We start from the raw sequence: 15,756 nt of genomic DNA, 5'->3' as shown, positions 1-15,756 counted from the left end.
AGGAAAATATGTATCATTAGCTGAAACAGGATGCCATGAGTTTCAAGAGGCACCAAGATCAGCATCCACATTGTTCCAGGAAAGAGATCTTACCAGTCTCTGGCTGTATTAGGGAGCTGATAAATATTTTCTATTCAGTCATAGGACGGTCACAGTTTGAGTTTTGTGTTCAGGTCTCAGTTGCACGATACTGAATGGAACCTGTTAAACTGGACAGGTACAGTTAAACTGACTGTAAAGGCCATACCACCATGAAAGGGTTAGAGAGCATATTCTATATGGGGGAGATTGAAGTAACTAGATTCATTCAGTTTAGCTGAGAGATGACAAAACTGGGACATAACACACTCTAAATATCTAATATACTAGAAAAAAAGCTGGGGAAGAATTATTCCTGGTAGTTAGAAGAAACAAGGTAAATAGTAATGGCCTCTAAAAGCCTCAAAAGGAAAGCCTCAAAAGGAAAAATTCTTGATATTTGGAATATTTTCAAACAGTGTATCCATCCAATAATGGAATAGTCCACCAGCAGTGGGTGCAAGGAGAGAAGGGGAAAGATGTCCTTGGAAAATACATTGCATAGACACTTGAGAAACACTCTCCTGCTGCCAATAATACACAATTCTCTTTCCATAGGAACTTGCTCAGCCCAAGTACAGGATATTGGGACTCCCACAGTTCTAAGTATCCTATCTGTACCAGACTCTGGGTGCTCATGGCTGAGAAGATACTTGTCTTTCTCTCTCCTGCCTCCCTCCTTTAAGGAAACAAGTTTGCTAAAAAGTGTTTATGAACAGCAATGTTTTACACAGAGAGATGTGCCAGATTCAAAATATCCACTGCTTGCAGGCACTGTCAGTCATGTCGGGCTACATTATATAACACTGCGTAACAATGTAACCAGACAAGATGGATCATAGTAATGATGGGTCAGCTATGAAATCCTAAAGCAAAAACCTCTGCAGATGTTTGAAAATAGTGTTAGTAGAAGCTCCCTGGGTTTTAATTTCTTATGCATTTCCAACTCAGAAAAAAAGAATTGAATATTTATACATTTTTTTCTGCTGAAGAGATGCCTGTTACTGTGAAAATTTTGAATTTCCTGTTGCATTTTCAAGGAGGAAGAAATCCAGGGAGATGGCTTTGGGAGTGGCACATCTCTCATTGAATTCATATTCTGCATGAGGAAAACATACACAGCCATGTTAGAGCCCCAAATGTTATCTTCAGTGGGGCAAAGCAGTTGTATGAATTGGGGCCATATTTTTATTTAGTGTCCTCATGAAAAGTTCCAGAGCTCCTTCCTGAATTACCAAGGTTCAGCCCTGGCATGACTGCAGCACAGATCGTCATTGCAAATGGGTCTGTATTTGCCTGTTTGCAGTTCTATAACAAACTTTCCTTCTAAATCAGGAATATCATAGTCAGGCTGAATTCATTTGCAAAGTCAATTCTCACTTCATTAAAAAATCTTTCCTATTACTCTAAACGTAGGGACCCATCAAGCATGCTTAACTTGGTCTGACTAAAATGTCCTTATGTTACCTCAATGGGAAGTTGTGAGACTTCATTAATCTTTGCAAAGCACTTTGATATCCTCAGATGAAAGTCAGAGTCAGAAGGAGGTTTGTGGTTAAGGCACTGGACTGGAACTCAGGAGATCTGGCTCTGCCACAGATTCCCTGTGAGACCTTGAGCAAGTCATATAATCTCACTCTGCTTTTATGCTGTGGCTGAGAAATGAGGATAATAATGTTTCTGCACTTCCCAGTGGTGATGGGAGGATAAATTCACTCTTGCTCATGAGGTGCTCAGATCCATGGGCAATAGGAGCCACCCACAGTAAGTATCTAGATAAGTATAGAAGTGCCCTAAGAAAGTAGTAAAGCAAAATATATTGTTACACAGAGATGCCCTGCCTTAACAAAAGGCTCCCTGTGATGGGGCTTGGCCTCACACGTGTAAAAAGGGTTAACCTCAGCAGGGAGCAGTCCTCCAACTGACTCCTCCAAGTGGTCTAGAGAGGCTGTAAGGAGCAGCCAATCTGGCCCAGCAGGCTTAGATAAGAGGAGCTGCAGGGCAGAGCCAACATCAGTTGTTGTTGGGAGCTCTGTGAGTGAGGATTGGGTCTCTAGTAGGCTGAGAGAACTGCGGCACCTTGGACAGAGCTACTGCTGGCAGGGACCAGGGGAACAAGAGGGAGCTCCTGGCTGGCTGCTGGGACTGAGTTGCATGCCCTAAGGAAGAGAGAAAACGGTGCTGGGGCCAGGACCGGCCTTACATAGGGGTGAACTGGGTGAAAGCCCAGGGTGCCATTATTAATGGGGCACCTCCGGAGCATGGCTGCCCCTTCCCCTGCTGCTCTGCTGACATCTGCAGCCCTGCTGCTCTGCCCCCTGCCTTGGAGATGCTCCTGGCCAACTGCTCCTGGGAGCTTCCCATTTGCTGTACGGAGGGGGTGGGGGGAAGGAGGGGTGCTGATGTCAGGGTGTCCCCTGCCTCTCCCCCATGTATCCCATCTCCACAGAGCAGGGTGCGTGTGTGCGTGCATGTGAGGACAGGGCTCACCAAGAGATGGACGGAGCTGCTGGGGGCTGCTGCTGTGTCTGAAGGAACTTTCCTTCAGGCTGGTGAGTGCTGCTCTCTTAAAGGGTCTCTCTCACAGTCCCCCAGCTCTCACAGTCCCCCAGCTCACACACTGTCTCTTTCACACTCACCCCCCAACACATACTTATGTTACTGTTGTTACGTGTTGGTACTTCCTGCAATGCATATATGTTGGGGGTAATTTTATTCTTTCAAAGTGCTGTTATCTTAGTTTTTTGACTGGTCTGTGCATTCCCTAATTTTATTTCTCTCTCATGCTTACATTTAATTCTTTGATTAGTGAGTTCTAAAATTCCTAACCTGTCCTGACTGGAGTAATTATCATTATTACTTTTATTATCATATTGTGCTTTGTCATTCATTATTTAAAATGGTACAATCAAATAATAGTATCCTTCTAGAATGTAACTTTAGCTTGTACTAACCTTAGCAGTGCCAGGTTAAAAAACATTAGCTAAACACATAACTTTAGATGCTGGACAAATGAAGGTTGCTTATTTTCAAATTGTATTTTTAGTTATGTCTGTTAAAATAACTTAAAATTCCCATGAAAATCGATGCAGTTCCAACTACGGTACCAATAGCAATGATGGAGTCCAATGTTAGGGAGTCACGTACATGATTGTGATTGGTAAACATAAATGCCAAAATAATTGGAAAAATAAATTCTCTTTCTTAATAAAAGAGGGGAAAAATGTCATTACATATGTTTCAATTATTTGTCAATGAAAAACAATTGACTAAAATAGAGTGGATAATGGCAGTAACACAGATTTTCAGCAGATTTTATTTATTTTATGTATCTCTGATAAAGATAGTATACAGAGTATCAAACGTGTGTTTCTGATATCTTTGTTGAAGCTCTAGAAATGATACCTCGAGGCTTGGGATTGGGAATATTTTGCTGTATTCTCTCCTGATTGTTCTAAATTTACATATAAACTTTAAATGTGGCTTTAATTAGAGTTTGTATATATTTTTTCTTTCTTTATATAACAATTAGAAACAGTACTCCTGTCAGCCAATTCCTAAGTTGTTATCGCAAAAAACTTAGAGTTTTCAGGTGCCTCAGTAGTCCCTGGAATCATGGTTAAAGTTTCCTCCCCCCAACCCCCTGCAAATCTGAAATGATGCCCTGGGTGAGCCAGGAGGGCCATGGGCTCTGGCAAGATGCTGTCCATGTGACAGCATGAAGCCCGCTTTGAGCCACATGGCGAGCATCAGGCACCACAAGCCACAGCAGCAGCGCAGAAAGGTGGCAATACACCTTATACCAGACCCCTCTTACTTCTGCGCTGCTGCTGGTGGTGGCATTGCCTTCAGAGCTGGATGCCCAGCCAGCACCCACCAATGTCAGGCTGCCCTGCCAGTGCCAGGGCTGAGTTCTAGCCTCTGGCATCTCTTTCAATACAAATTAGACACTGGGGGAGGCAGCAGGGCCCAGAGGTGAGGGGGTGGGGGTGAAAGCCCAGGGAGCCCATGGGGGCCAGGAGTGATGCAGGAAAGGAGCGCCAAAATACAAGTTCACCCAGGGTGCCATATTCCCTAAGGCTGGCCCTGGCTGGGGCCATGGGGAAGTGGATCAGGGAGATATAGCAGCAGATATTGGGAGACATAAAAGAGTCACAGAAAAAGGCTGCCATCTGTAGGGTCCCTGGCTTGGGATCTGGAGTAGTGGGCAGGCCACTGGGGAAGTGGCATGATTATTAGACTGAGGCACTAACCCCTGGAAGGGGGAAACAAGGATGGTGACATGACTGGAGGGCCGAGTCACGAAGAGGATGCTGCGGTTCCTGAGGCTGTGAGAAGGGCTGCAGGAGTTCAACAGAGACAGAGCGACGACGTGCAAACAGCGGACTGGAGGGCGTTGGTCTCAAGCTAATCACCACAGTGACCAGGAGGAGGTGCCAGACTGGCGGTGAGTGATGCGCCCTGTGACACTCCTACAAACACGGACCCGCTTAGCCTATGATAAATCCTAGGTAACGTGCTACAGAAAAAAGTGTTCATATTTAAATGAGTACTGCCCCAACCACAACTCAGAGAAGAGACCAATTTAGGCTTATCAGGGAGGAGCTGGAAAAGGCAATGCCGTTAGTCTTTAGCCATTTTGGTGACTGACACAGGCGCAGGAAGGTGAATATTATACCTTCCTGCACCTTTGAGGCTCTGGTGCTGAAACCAGGCTGGGGATTCACCCCAAGGGAGAGCAAATGGTGTTTCCAGAGCTGCATAACCTCATGGATCCTGAAGGGGTGCGGCATTAAACTCCTGTTGAAGTGCCATACGAATTCTGCAGGTGGAAACTTATAGAAGGAAGTGCTTATTTGCTACATTTCCCAGTGATGCTCACACCCCACAAGTGCCACCCACTTTGGGGGCTGTAGTATCACCCTGGCACAAGGGAGGTGGCAGCACTCTCCTCTCTGATGGATTATCCAGGGTTAACCTCAGCAGGGAGCAGTAGAGGTAAATCCTCCAAGAAGCCTAGAGAGGCTGCAAGGAGCAACCAATCTGGGCCCAGCATGCTCAGATAAGAGGATTTTCAGCGTACTTTGAGAAATGACTCTCAATCTTCTCGAAGAAAAGGGGTTGGACTGACAGTAAACAAAGATGGAGACTGGAATTGAACACAGATGCAGCTATGCACTCCCGAATACGTGCAAAGCACTTTCACACTCACCTACTGGAGATTTGCAGAGGAAGTGGCTAATGGAACAGCATATGTAATTCAACGCTTTGTTGGGTTTCAGGAATTAAAAACAACCAGCAGGAGGAGGAAGACTCAGAATAATCAGCTCACTGTGAGCACAGCTGATGACAGAGTGAACAGCTCCTGTACTAGGATGCCAAGGATTGACGAAAGGTTAAAAGCATTGGAGAAAAGAAGTGTTATAAGATCTATTTGAAGCCTGTCCAAATGCTCTTTCAAGATCAGAGGCTTCAGGAGAGAGGGAAAAGTACTTTAAAGTGCTAATTGTCTTTTTTGCAGTGGGATTTTACAGGCAGTGAGTGCCTGCCAGGCCCTGAGGGTGCCGTGTATTGATGTACAACACGTGCATACTCCAGTCCTGTAGTGCAGGCTGATGCTGGAGACTGACTGGTCGTAGTAGCACAATTTCCTTATTGCCCCACATGTTTCTGGGCAGAGTAATGCATGTGACATACAAAAGTGGCGACTGAGCGAACTTGGTTATTACACCCTTGAAACTGAAATGGACATGAACTGCATAAATGTCTTCAGAAAAAAGAAGGGGGCTTGCAGCAGAACTTCTGCCAGTACAACTTTTGCCCTAGTGTAGACAGGGCCTGACCCTCATTACCACTGAATCTCCTTTAAACTGCTCTGACAGTGTAAAGATGGGTGTTAATAAAATTAGGATGGAGCAGATGAAAAGTTGCCCTGATTTTAAGGCCTCTTTATACTGCTAGTGTGGTGTAAAGGGGGCCTCAGAGTAAATGAGAATTAAGTCCTAATGCTGCATAGTATATCTTAGGTACATTGTGGTTGATCTTTAACACTGTTCCTATTCCAAAGATTGCAGTGGAGTCACTCTGATTTACACTGATGTAAGTGAGAGAAGAATCAGGTCTACTACATACAAACTGGAACCATTCCAGACTATCAGGTAAACAACGGAGTTTGTTTAGTAGAGGTAATGGTCTCAGGTGTTAGATTTTGGACTTTTTCCTTCTTCCACCTAAGTCTAGCTAGTGTGCATGCCTGACAAGGGCATTCTTCTCTCCTTGAATTGAAACAAGATCATTTCTGGTCTGAGTAAGAATCACACAGTCTTATAGTGGTCCAGAATCTGGTGTGGCAAGTCTACCAGGAATTTTGATTCCAAGTGCATGCCATAGCTACCATGTGGTATCTGATCCTCATTGAGAGGCCTAAGAGATCTTGTCGAGACCTGACCTAATTTGGCCATTGAGGGGTCAGAGGCTTATGAATTTTTGTGTAAGGGGAATGTTGTGCCCTTACTAAAACTCAGCGGGGGTGTTTTGGTTGGCTAGCTCCCAGTACCGAAAGGGGAAGGGTCGATGGGAAATCAAGACCCTGAGACTGACAGTCCCCAGGAACAATGGGGAGAGGCCAGTGCTGCAGGTCAGCCTGATTGACAGGATGGGCAGGCTAATCAGGGAGTTAGGAGGCCAGGGGGGTCCCGTCCTCCGTGTGAGCTGGAATTGCCTGGGTCAGACAGAGTGGGGCCGAGCTAAGGAGACATCTGATCTGGGGAGCAGAGCTGTGCCAGCCAGAGGGGCCAGAAAAGCAGCCCAGGAAGCAGGTCAGTGCTGGGAGCAGAGTTCAGAAGCAGCCAAGTGAACAGACCTGTCCTGGGAGCAGAGCTGCAGCAACCAGAGCCACAGGGGCCAGAGAAGCAGCCCAGGGAGCTGGAGGCAGAGCAGCAGCCGTGCTGAGGCAGAGTAGAACTGGAGCTGGAGCAGTCCGGAGCTGAGTGCGGTGAGCAGCTGGGGAGAGTGAGGGGCAGCGGGCCCAGCACAGGGAGATGCCCCCAGCCAAGATGCCTTGCAGGCCAGACTTGGAGAGGGACTGTAACCCCGACGGCGCAGGGGCGACGCTTGGAAGAAGGGTCCTGCCACCTAGAGCCAGAGGGCGTGTCGCCACCGCCAGAGCAAGTGCCTGACCTGCAGTATCCCTGCAAGCACAGCCAGGGCCCGAGAAGGAGGCCTGGGACTTGTGAGGATCAGACGGAACTTCCCTTATATTCCGGAGATGCTGGTTGTGATGTCCCCGTGCCATGGAGCAGGGTGACGTTTTCCTTTAACCTTTCCCATTCCTTGTTTTTTTAAAAATGGATTGCTGTTTAATAAATTGTATTTGCTTTGAACTGTATGTAATGTTCAGTGGGTCAGGGAAGCATCAAGTGCAGAGAGAGCACCCTGGAGTGGGGACACCCTAGCCCCTGCCCTAAGTGACCACGACAAGGTTGGGGGTCAAGCCCCCCAGGAATTCTGGGCCCAGCCTTGTTGCAGTTATGAGGACTCTGCCACATGGGAGAGTGGAAGGGGAGTCCTCTCCGTCAGGCAGGGCTCTGGGTAAAGGAAGTGGGAGCGAGGACTCAGATCCTTTTGCTAGCCCATTTCACCAGGGTAGTGTATAAGCTAGGAAAGTTCCCCACAACAGCAGGGCCATTCCCCCGCTTACATATGCAGAATTTCACTTTTGTTTCTATGACCCCCAACAACTGACAGTATTACCATCACATTCAAATGTATTAGTCTTGTGTAACATGTCTGGTTACATGTTTGTCATACTCCTCGGCCCATATCGTCACAAAATTGCTTACTGGCTGCTTTGCCAACCAATAGGCACACATCATCCAGCCATGTGGGGAGCTGTACCTTTAAGAGGCTCTGGCAAGAGCTAGTTGGAAGCCATTATTATCTTATGCAGCGGCCCATGTTACACAGTTCTGATCAGTTAGAACTAAGACCTCTGTCAGACTCCTTGTTTCAAAGTGATCCCTGCGCACCACAGGCCATTCTCTCATATCCTCCGAAAAGTTTGGACAGGTTCTTGCCACCTTTACAACTTCCCAGGCTCTGCTTAGCCTAATAGGAAGTCAAAGTTAGCCTGGCATGATCAACCATTGAGCTGTCTGTCTAATCTCTCTGGTCTGTCTGTCTTCAGCGTTACCAACTCTTGCAAATTTATCAGACAAAAATTTTGGTTTCTGCTGGAGTATGAGAAGCTGCAGCCTGCAGGCAATTTTCAGCCCTGCCATTGGGGAGAACCCTATCTCGTCCACCTTCTGAGGAAGAACAGCCAATCAGAGCTGTTGTAGGAGGCAGCCAGAGCTCTGTCCTTTCCATCAGAAAAACAGAGGAGATTATAGGTAGTAAAAGTGGGAGACAAAACAGCTTGATGCGGGAGGAGGAAGCAGAAAGTGTGCAGCAGTTCAAGGTGACTCTGTTCCCTCCTCCCCCATCCTCCTGTGAGAAATGTATTGGCTTCTCTCTGTTCCCCCGCCTTCCCTTTCCAACTTTGCAACACTGGGCCTGTAATGATTTGGGGGTTTCTGATTCATGGTTGTTGAGATTTGGGGTTGGCAACCTGTGTATAGTATCTTGCCCATTACTGTATACCGCAAATAATATTTATCTCTGTATAATATTCTGGGCCTAAATCATCCACAAGGGCAGGAACTTTAATTTGCAGCTCCTGCTTCCACAGGAGCAGCTGCACTAAAATGAGGAGTTACCTCCAGGAGGTATTGCTGTTGCTGCCCTTTGCCAGGGGGTTTACAAGAGGCGAACAGCTGTAAAATCTACCCAGGGCTCCATAAGCAGCTTGCCTTGAGAGGCGGCTTGGCAGTGGTGCATTGCAGCCAGCTTAGCCTCGTTTTCTTTCCTCTGCTCATCCAACCACTTGTGCTAAGCAATGAATGCACATACGACACCAGTCTGGTCATATCATTTTCTCATGAGTTGCCCCAACATACTGGGAAAAGGGCCAAGGAGACTTAAAAGGAGAAAAGAGAAAATGAAAAAAATTCCTGTGCCAAAAACCTCTTGGGAACTCAGTGTGCCAAAGCAAGCAACAGTGCTGGTGGCATAACTGGCAAGGTGGTTTAATGTCAGAAAGCCACCGTAAATGGTAAAGTCCTTAATACTCAACTTTAAGTCAATTGGCAGCAGGTGCTGGGCATAATCACAAACAGCTTGGTTAGCTCTGCTGTCACTACTCTCGCTGCAGCTTACATAGGTTTATTAATGTAAAACTGCTGGGTTTTGCTGATGGTTTTCAGTCAGTCCCGCTCTCATTGAGACTAATGTTAACCTTTCTCTGGGATCAATTCAGTTTTAGAATGTGCCTGCTTGGACAAACCTAGCAAGCTCTGCAGCATCTAAGTGGTTGCACTAATCTCCAATGTATGCATTTGGCCTGGGGGCTTCATTTTGTTACTATCTAGTGCAACAAGTCACTAGCAAATCAATAGTATGTCCCCCCTGTACAAAGGTGGTTTTGCTGAAATGTCAGTAAATATTTCATTAAACGTTTCCATGCATGGAAGTGAAAAGTTTAATCTTTCAGCCAACAGCATTCTTCAAACACATGTAGTACTAAGCCATACAGTACACACATGTCTCCAAGCCAGCACGTTAGCAGCTACACTGGTGAAACCCACATGTAAATGGCTATGCATCTAGGTCCCAACTGAGCAAGTTACTTAAGTACATGCCTAATTTAACACCAATGGGACTACTCACTTAATTAAAGTTATGCATATGCTAAAGTACCTTGCTGAATCAAGGCCACAAAGTATAAATTTTAGTACAATAATTGTCTTCAGACAAAGGTAGCAAATTGCAAACATATTTTATCTTAAATAAAAAGAAAAGCCAACCTATTAAAAGTACTTTAGGATACAGACACTATAGTCAGAGAGAACATCCACATTCTAAGGGCCTGATCCTACAAAGTGCTGGTACCTCTTGAAACTTGAGCATCCTCCATGTGTATTGGCTTAAAAGGGAGCTGATGATCTTAGCACCTTGTAGGAGCTACCTGGCACCTTGCAGCCTCTTTGCGGGCACTTTGCTCCTCCCTAGGGCCTTTAGCTTCTATTTTCAATCACTTGCAACTCCCTCAAAAAATCCTCTTTGGGGATTAAATTCCCCAGACTTCTTTTGAGCTGAGAAGCAAATCTTTTTGGTGCATTTTAATTCAGATCTGTTTAGCTGGCTTCAAGTCATCCAAATATGGGGGGGGGGGATTTTTTCCCTCTCCAACTCTGGGGGGTACGAGTGTCCATACACAAAATTTTAACTGTACAGTTGAGACCTATTTCACTCAACCAACCACCATCAAAAAGTCAATACTGCCAGAGACTATTTCTTTCTTTACCTCCCACACAGATGTCCTGAGGCCTAAGATGGGCAATATTTTGCCCTGAAGTAAGTTCTTTATCTTCTGACCCTTTGGGCTAGAAAATGGGATTTCATACCTTCGAAAAGGAGAGAGTCTCAGTTTTCCACTGAGTTACAGCACTTACTTTTAACCTTATATATCTAACTATGGTATTTCAAGGGTATATATTAGAAGCATTTTCAAAATCAATGCCTGATCCAAAGGCCATTGAAGTCAATGGAAAGACTCCCGTTGACTTCATTTTAGATCAGACCCTTAGGTAGTCTCACAGTACATATGGTGGTATTTCTCTCCGCTCCCCAATGGACAGTAGAGTACAACTATAAATGTTCACTGCCGTGCATGTGACTTATTGCAGCAAGGGATGGTGAAACTGTGCCCCAATAGAAGAATGGAGACCCGATCTTTGGCTGGGGTAAATCTGTGTAGCTCTGCTGAAGTTATTCCAATTTACTCCAGCTAATGATTGACCCTAGCAGGTAGTGCCATGTATTCAAGGGAAAAATTTGGCTCTACTATGTGTTGTGGGGTTTTTTGGCTATTTGAATTCACAAGTTTAATTTACATTCCACTGTAATAAAATGGGTATAATAAAATGTATAAGATTATTTATTAAAGAGAACAGGCTTTATTCTACTGATCCTTTGCTTTGATAGCGATCTGTGGCTGCATACAGTGTACTTAAACATACACGGATCTTTAGGTGTTAAGGTCAGAAGAACTCAAGATCTTCAGCTCCAAAAACACAGACTTTAACAAGCAAGCCAAAGCAACTTAGTTTAGCCAGTTAATAGAACTGATAAGCAGACGACAGCATCTGACATTCCATACTGTAGAAGGCAATTGTACGTATATTTATATACACATACACAAACCAGCAGCCAATATGTTCCCGTGTGTGAACTTCATTATGGATTTATCTCCAGACTGAGCAGTGCAACCATTACAGACCTTGATCAACCCCAGTCTTCCTTAATTCCCACCGAACAGTGTGATTTATTATTTGAAAGCCTGGGTACCTGGCTCTAATTGGAGAAATGACTTACCACCCCTAGAAGTGAATGTTTCCATTCTAGTCTCATGGAGATTTTAGCATCAGAATTTTTGACATACTAAGCAGCTTTTTGACATACTAAGCAGATTCTGAGTACATTCATTTTCAAGAATATATATATGATAGAATGTAGATTCTGCCTCTGACTATAGTGTCTGTGGGTATGTACACACACACACACAAAAGACTGGAATTGGTGTGGTTACTAGCACTGCAACTAAGGGCACCACATTCATCAGCACTAACTCAGATTTTATTCCTTTTCAAATCAGTCTCACTGCATTATCTCTAACTCCAGCAGACAGTTTTCTCTAGTTGTTAGAGCAAAGCACTGGATGCCCAGGGGATCCTACAATCCAGTTCCAGCAGAACAGCTGTCTTACTGTGTGACTTGGAGCAAGACACTTGACCTCCTTGTGCCTTGGCCAATCCAGCTAGGAAAGTGGCTAAAAGCTGGACCACTTTGAGAACCAGATGCTGCAGCTGAACTGTCCTGAGTAACGAGAATAAACCTGTTTTGCCACTGCCTCGCACAACATGTGGCTGCTGAATGGTTCTTCAGCAGCAGTTTCTGCAACCTTTCTTATTACACATACCTTCTTCCTGTGTCTAGCCAGTCCCCTATCACACTGAGTGCAAAGAGTGATTCTGTTCATTCTGACTTGCGTTTTTGCCCCATGGTACATTCTACAAGATGACTACATAATATAAACACTTTAGCAAGGACTTTCAAAAACAGTCTAAAGTGATGCTCCTAAATTCATACACAGTCAATGGGAGCTCTGGGTGCTCAGCACTTTTGAAAAATGAATTTTGGTGCCTAAATATGGATTTAGGATCCTAACTATTGAAAACGTGTTATATTCCATGTGCCCATATTGCATATACTTACACAGGAATTATACAGCTGTGCAATAGACTTAGCATTTGCTCAAAGCTTTTGTAGGGAAGAGAGTATCTGCCAAGCACCAATGTCATCTAGGCCACAGAGCAGATATCAGCAACTATTATTATTTATTGTTGTTAAACATTCACATAATGCCAAACTTTACAGAGAATACAAAATATACTGTCCCGTCCCTAGAGAGTTTCTGATGTAAGGGCTGGATTCTTCTTCATACTGAGCAGTATCTGACCCTGTAAGTAGTCCCATTGACTTTCGTGGTACTACCCGGGGAGTAAGGTTGGCAAAATCAGAGCCTCAATCAGGCAAACCTGACATATGAAGGTGTCATAAATATAAAGGGAAGGGTAAACACCTTTAAAATCCCTCCTGGCCAGAGGAAAAATCCTTTTACCTGTAAAGGGTTAAAAAGCTAGGATAACCTCGCTGGCACCTGACCGAAATGACCAATGAGGAGACAAGATACTTTCAAAAGCTGGGAGGAGGCAGAAAAACAAAGGGTCTGAGTCTGTCTGTGTGATGCTTTTGCCAGGGACAGAACAGGAATGGAGTCTTAGAATTTAGTAAGTAATCTAGCTAGAAATGCGTTAGATTATGATTTCTTTAAATGGCTGAGAAATTAAGCTGTGCTGAATAGAATGGATATTCTTGTCTGTGTATGTTTTTGTAACTTAAGGTTTTGCCTAGAGGGATTCTCTGTGTTTTGAATCTAATTACCCTGTAAAGTATTTACCATCCTGATTTTACAGAGGTAATTCTTTTTTACTTTTTACTTCTATTAAAATCCTTCTTTCCAGAAACTGAATGCTTTTTCATTGTTCTTAAGATCCAAGGGTTTGAGTCTGTGGTCACCTATGCAAACTGGTGAGGATTTTTACCAAACCTTCCCCAGGAAGTGGGGTGCAAGGGTTGGGAGGATTTTGGGGGGAAAGACATTTCCAAACAACGCTTTCCTAATAAATAAACCCAGATAAACGTTTGGTGGTGGCAGTCCAAGGGCAAAAGGTAGAATAGTCTGTATCTTGGGGAAGTTTTAACCTAAGCTGGTAAAAGTAAGCTTAGGAGGTTTTCATGCAGGTCCTCACATCTGTACCCTAGAGTTCGGAGTGGGGAAGGAACCTTGACAGAAGGGAACAGGCAAAAGAGAGTGGTAGGGAAGGGAGGGATGAAGGTTAAACCAAAGAACAATAATGGGAGCCATATTGAACAGTATGTGAATTTTTAAAGTAGGCTAATCAGGGAGGAACAGAGAGCTGAGGGATGCACGGTGGGGATGGGATGCAAGGTGATAGAGGAGGGATTGGGAGGAGAGTGAGGGTGCTGAATATACAGGGGGAGGGATGGATGCCTCAGACAGAACAAAGTGCAATAGCAATACTTGGTGACAGGACAGGGAAGGATAGTTAAGGGAAAAGAATGGAGCAGAATCATTTAGGCTCACATGACCACTCTGTAGAAAGCCATCCAAAATCCAGAGAGACAGACAGAGGAAGAGAATTGCAGAAGAAAAATCATTTTCTGTACCTGCTGAGTCAGAGAGGTCAGTCATGCTACCCGCTGGAGGACACTGCAGATTTTATAAACCACTCAGGAGGTGAACGGAATGTCAAATTGAAGATAGGTAAAATTCATCCCTTCTGTTTTTAAAGACTCATTCTTTTTTCTTGGGGAATAGGAGAGTGGAGTTGACAGGGCCAGACTGTAGATCCATAGCCTTACACTGCTGGGCTTTTTTAAAGGATTAATACGTTAGATAACTGAACATAAATCTCAGGACAGACCTACCTTTCTATTATAGAATTATGATTATCACTAAAAGATTTTTATTAAACATACAAACTCCTTTGAAGTTAATTTTCATTTAAGATGTAGAAGCTCACCAGTGCCTTACATGTTACATGTATCAACGGAGTTGCATTTGGGTCATTGTGAGGGAGGGTTACCACTGATACCTAGATTTTACAATATGGAGTGCATTAGGATTGCAGAGATTGAGAGAGAAATTGTAAACTTGTCAAGTAGAATTTTTACTTCATGTCTGATTTACAAAAATGCCCACTGTGGAATGTTATAAGTGTGCACAGTGATCCACAAACAGATGAGAAAAGAAGACCCTACCAAAAGGAATTTTTAGTAAAATTCAAACTCATGCAATAAGAGCAACAGTGTTCCAAGCACAAAAATGCAGAAGACACAAAGTCTCTCTTTCTGTCTCCTTGCTCAGGGATTGGTTTGGATATCAAATTTAGCAACTCCTGGTAACTTGCTACCCTCACAACTCCTTTTTTAATAAATTAGTAGTCCCTCGGTAATTACCCATTCATTTAAATTAAGTAGCCTGATGCTTTTCTTAAGTAGCTTTGTCACTGAAGTGTGTGGCAGCTTTTTTTATCTTGTAGAATTGGGAGCCTTGCCCTCAATATTTCTGCTAAAAATCCATATTTACTATGACCACCAGGGGGACCCTTTGCACTATGTCGCCTATACAACATGTAACTCTATTCTAAACCATAGGATACTGTAACAGATTATATCTTCAGTTTTTCCCAACAGGTTTACCTGTGAATCCTGGGCGACAATTACACACATAACCTGATGCTCTGTTGTAGCTGAAATCTGCTGGCAGTTCTAGAATACGTCCATACCAGGTTGTCCAGGACCGCTCCACACATTCACTCTCGTAGAAGCACGGATTACTGCTGCATTCATTTACATCAATCTCACAATGGGAACCTGCATACCCTGTGGAACAGAAATCAGGTGTTTGACTCAGTCTTGAAAAACATATGAGTCTCCCTGGATAAGTAAGCCACTTAAGATGTGTTGTAAAAGTTTCAATTCTCCAGGGGAAAATATTACTTCCAAAATTGTAGTCTCATAACAAATACCTGAGAGAATATTATTCCTCCTTTAATTTCCCTTAATTCCACAACAAGAATGTGTCATCATCAAACAATCTCCATGGCCAGTGTGATGGTAGAGAGTAGTCAGAACCAACATTCTGGATTTGAAAATATTGAGCACTATAAACCATGGATAAATCTGGAATCAAACTTTACAATGTGTCAAACTGGAACCATGGATCTGAATGCCCTATGTGGTTCAAAAGGTGCAGTTAAGCCTTTTTATGTTTTCTGTTTTAACTGTTTTCTTTCTGCTGCTGTTTTATGGTTCCAAAAATCCACAGCAAGAGGGGATATTTTCATGGTACTAACTAGAAGAAGGAAGTACTGGTAAACTAAGGACAAAGAGATGATTCTTATAACATTTTTTGCCAAATTTTACAAACCCAAA

General features: G+C 44.0%; 1 protein-coding gene across 4 annotated transcripts in view; it reads right to left on the bottom strand.

Annotated features, from left to right (window-relative positions):
• CRB1 (crumbs cell polarity complex component 1) overlaps positions 1 to 15,756 on the bottom strand; it is a 159,207-nt gene that overhangs the window by 72,611 nt on the left and 70,840 nt on the right. For all 4 annotated transcript variants that reach the window (XM_084636292.1, XM_084636293.1, XM_084636295.1 and 1 more), the window contains exon 5: positions 15,022 to 15,204. In XM_084636292.1, coding sequence (XP_084492418.1) covers positions 15,022 to 15,204 — 183 coding nt within the window. The remainder of the gene's footprint in view (positions 1 to 15,021; positions 15,205 to 15,756) is intronic.

Source organism: Lepidochelys olivacea (genome assembly GCF_965140295.1).
Source record: "Lepidochelys olivacea isolate rLepOli2 genome assembly, chromosome: 8".
Lineage (NCBI taxonomy): Eukaryota > Metazoa > Chordata > Testudines > Cheloniidae > Lepidochelys > Lepidochelys olivacea.
This window is presented reverse-complemented; position numbering and strand designations above follow the sequence as displayed.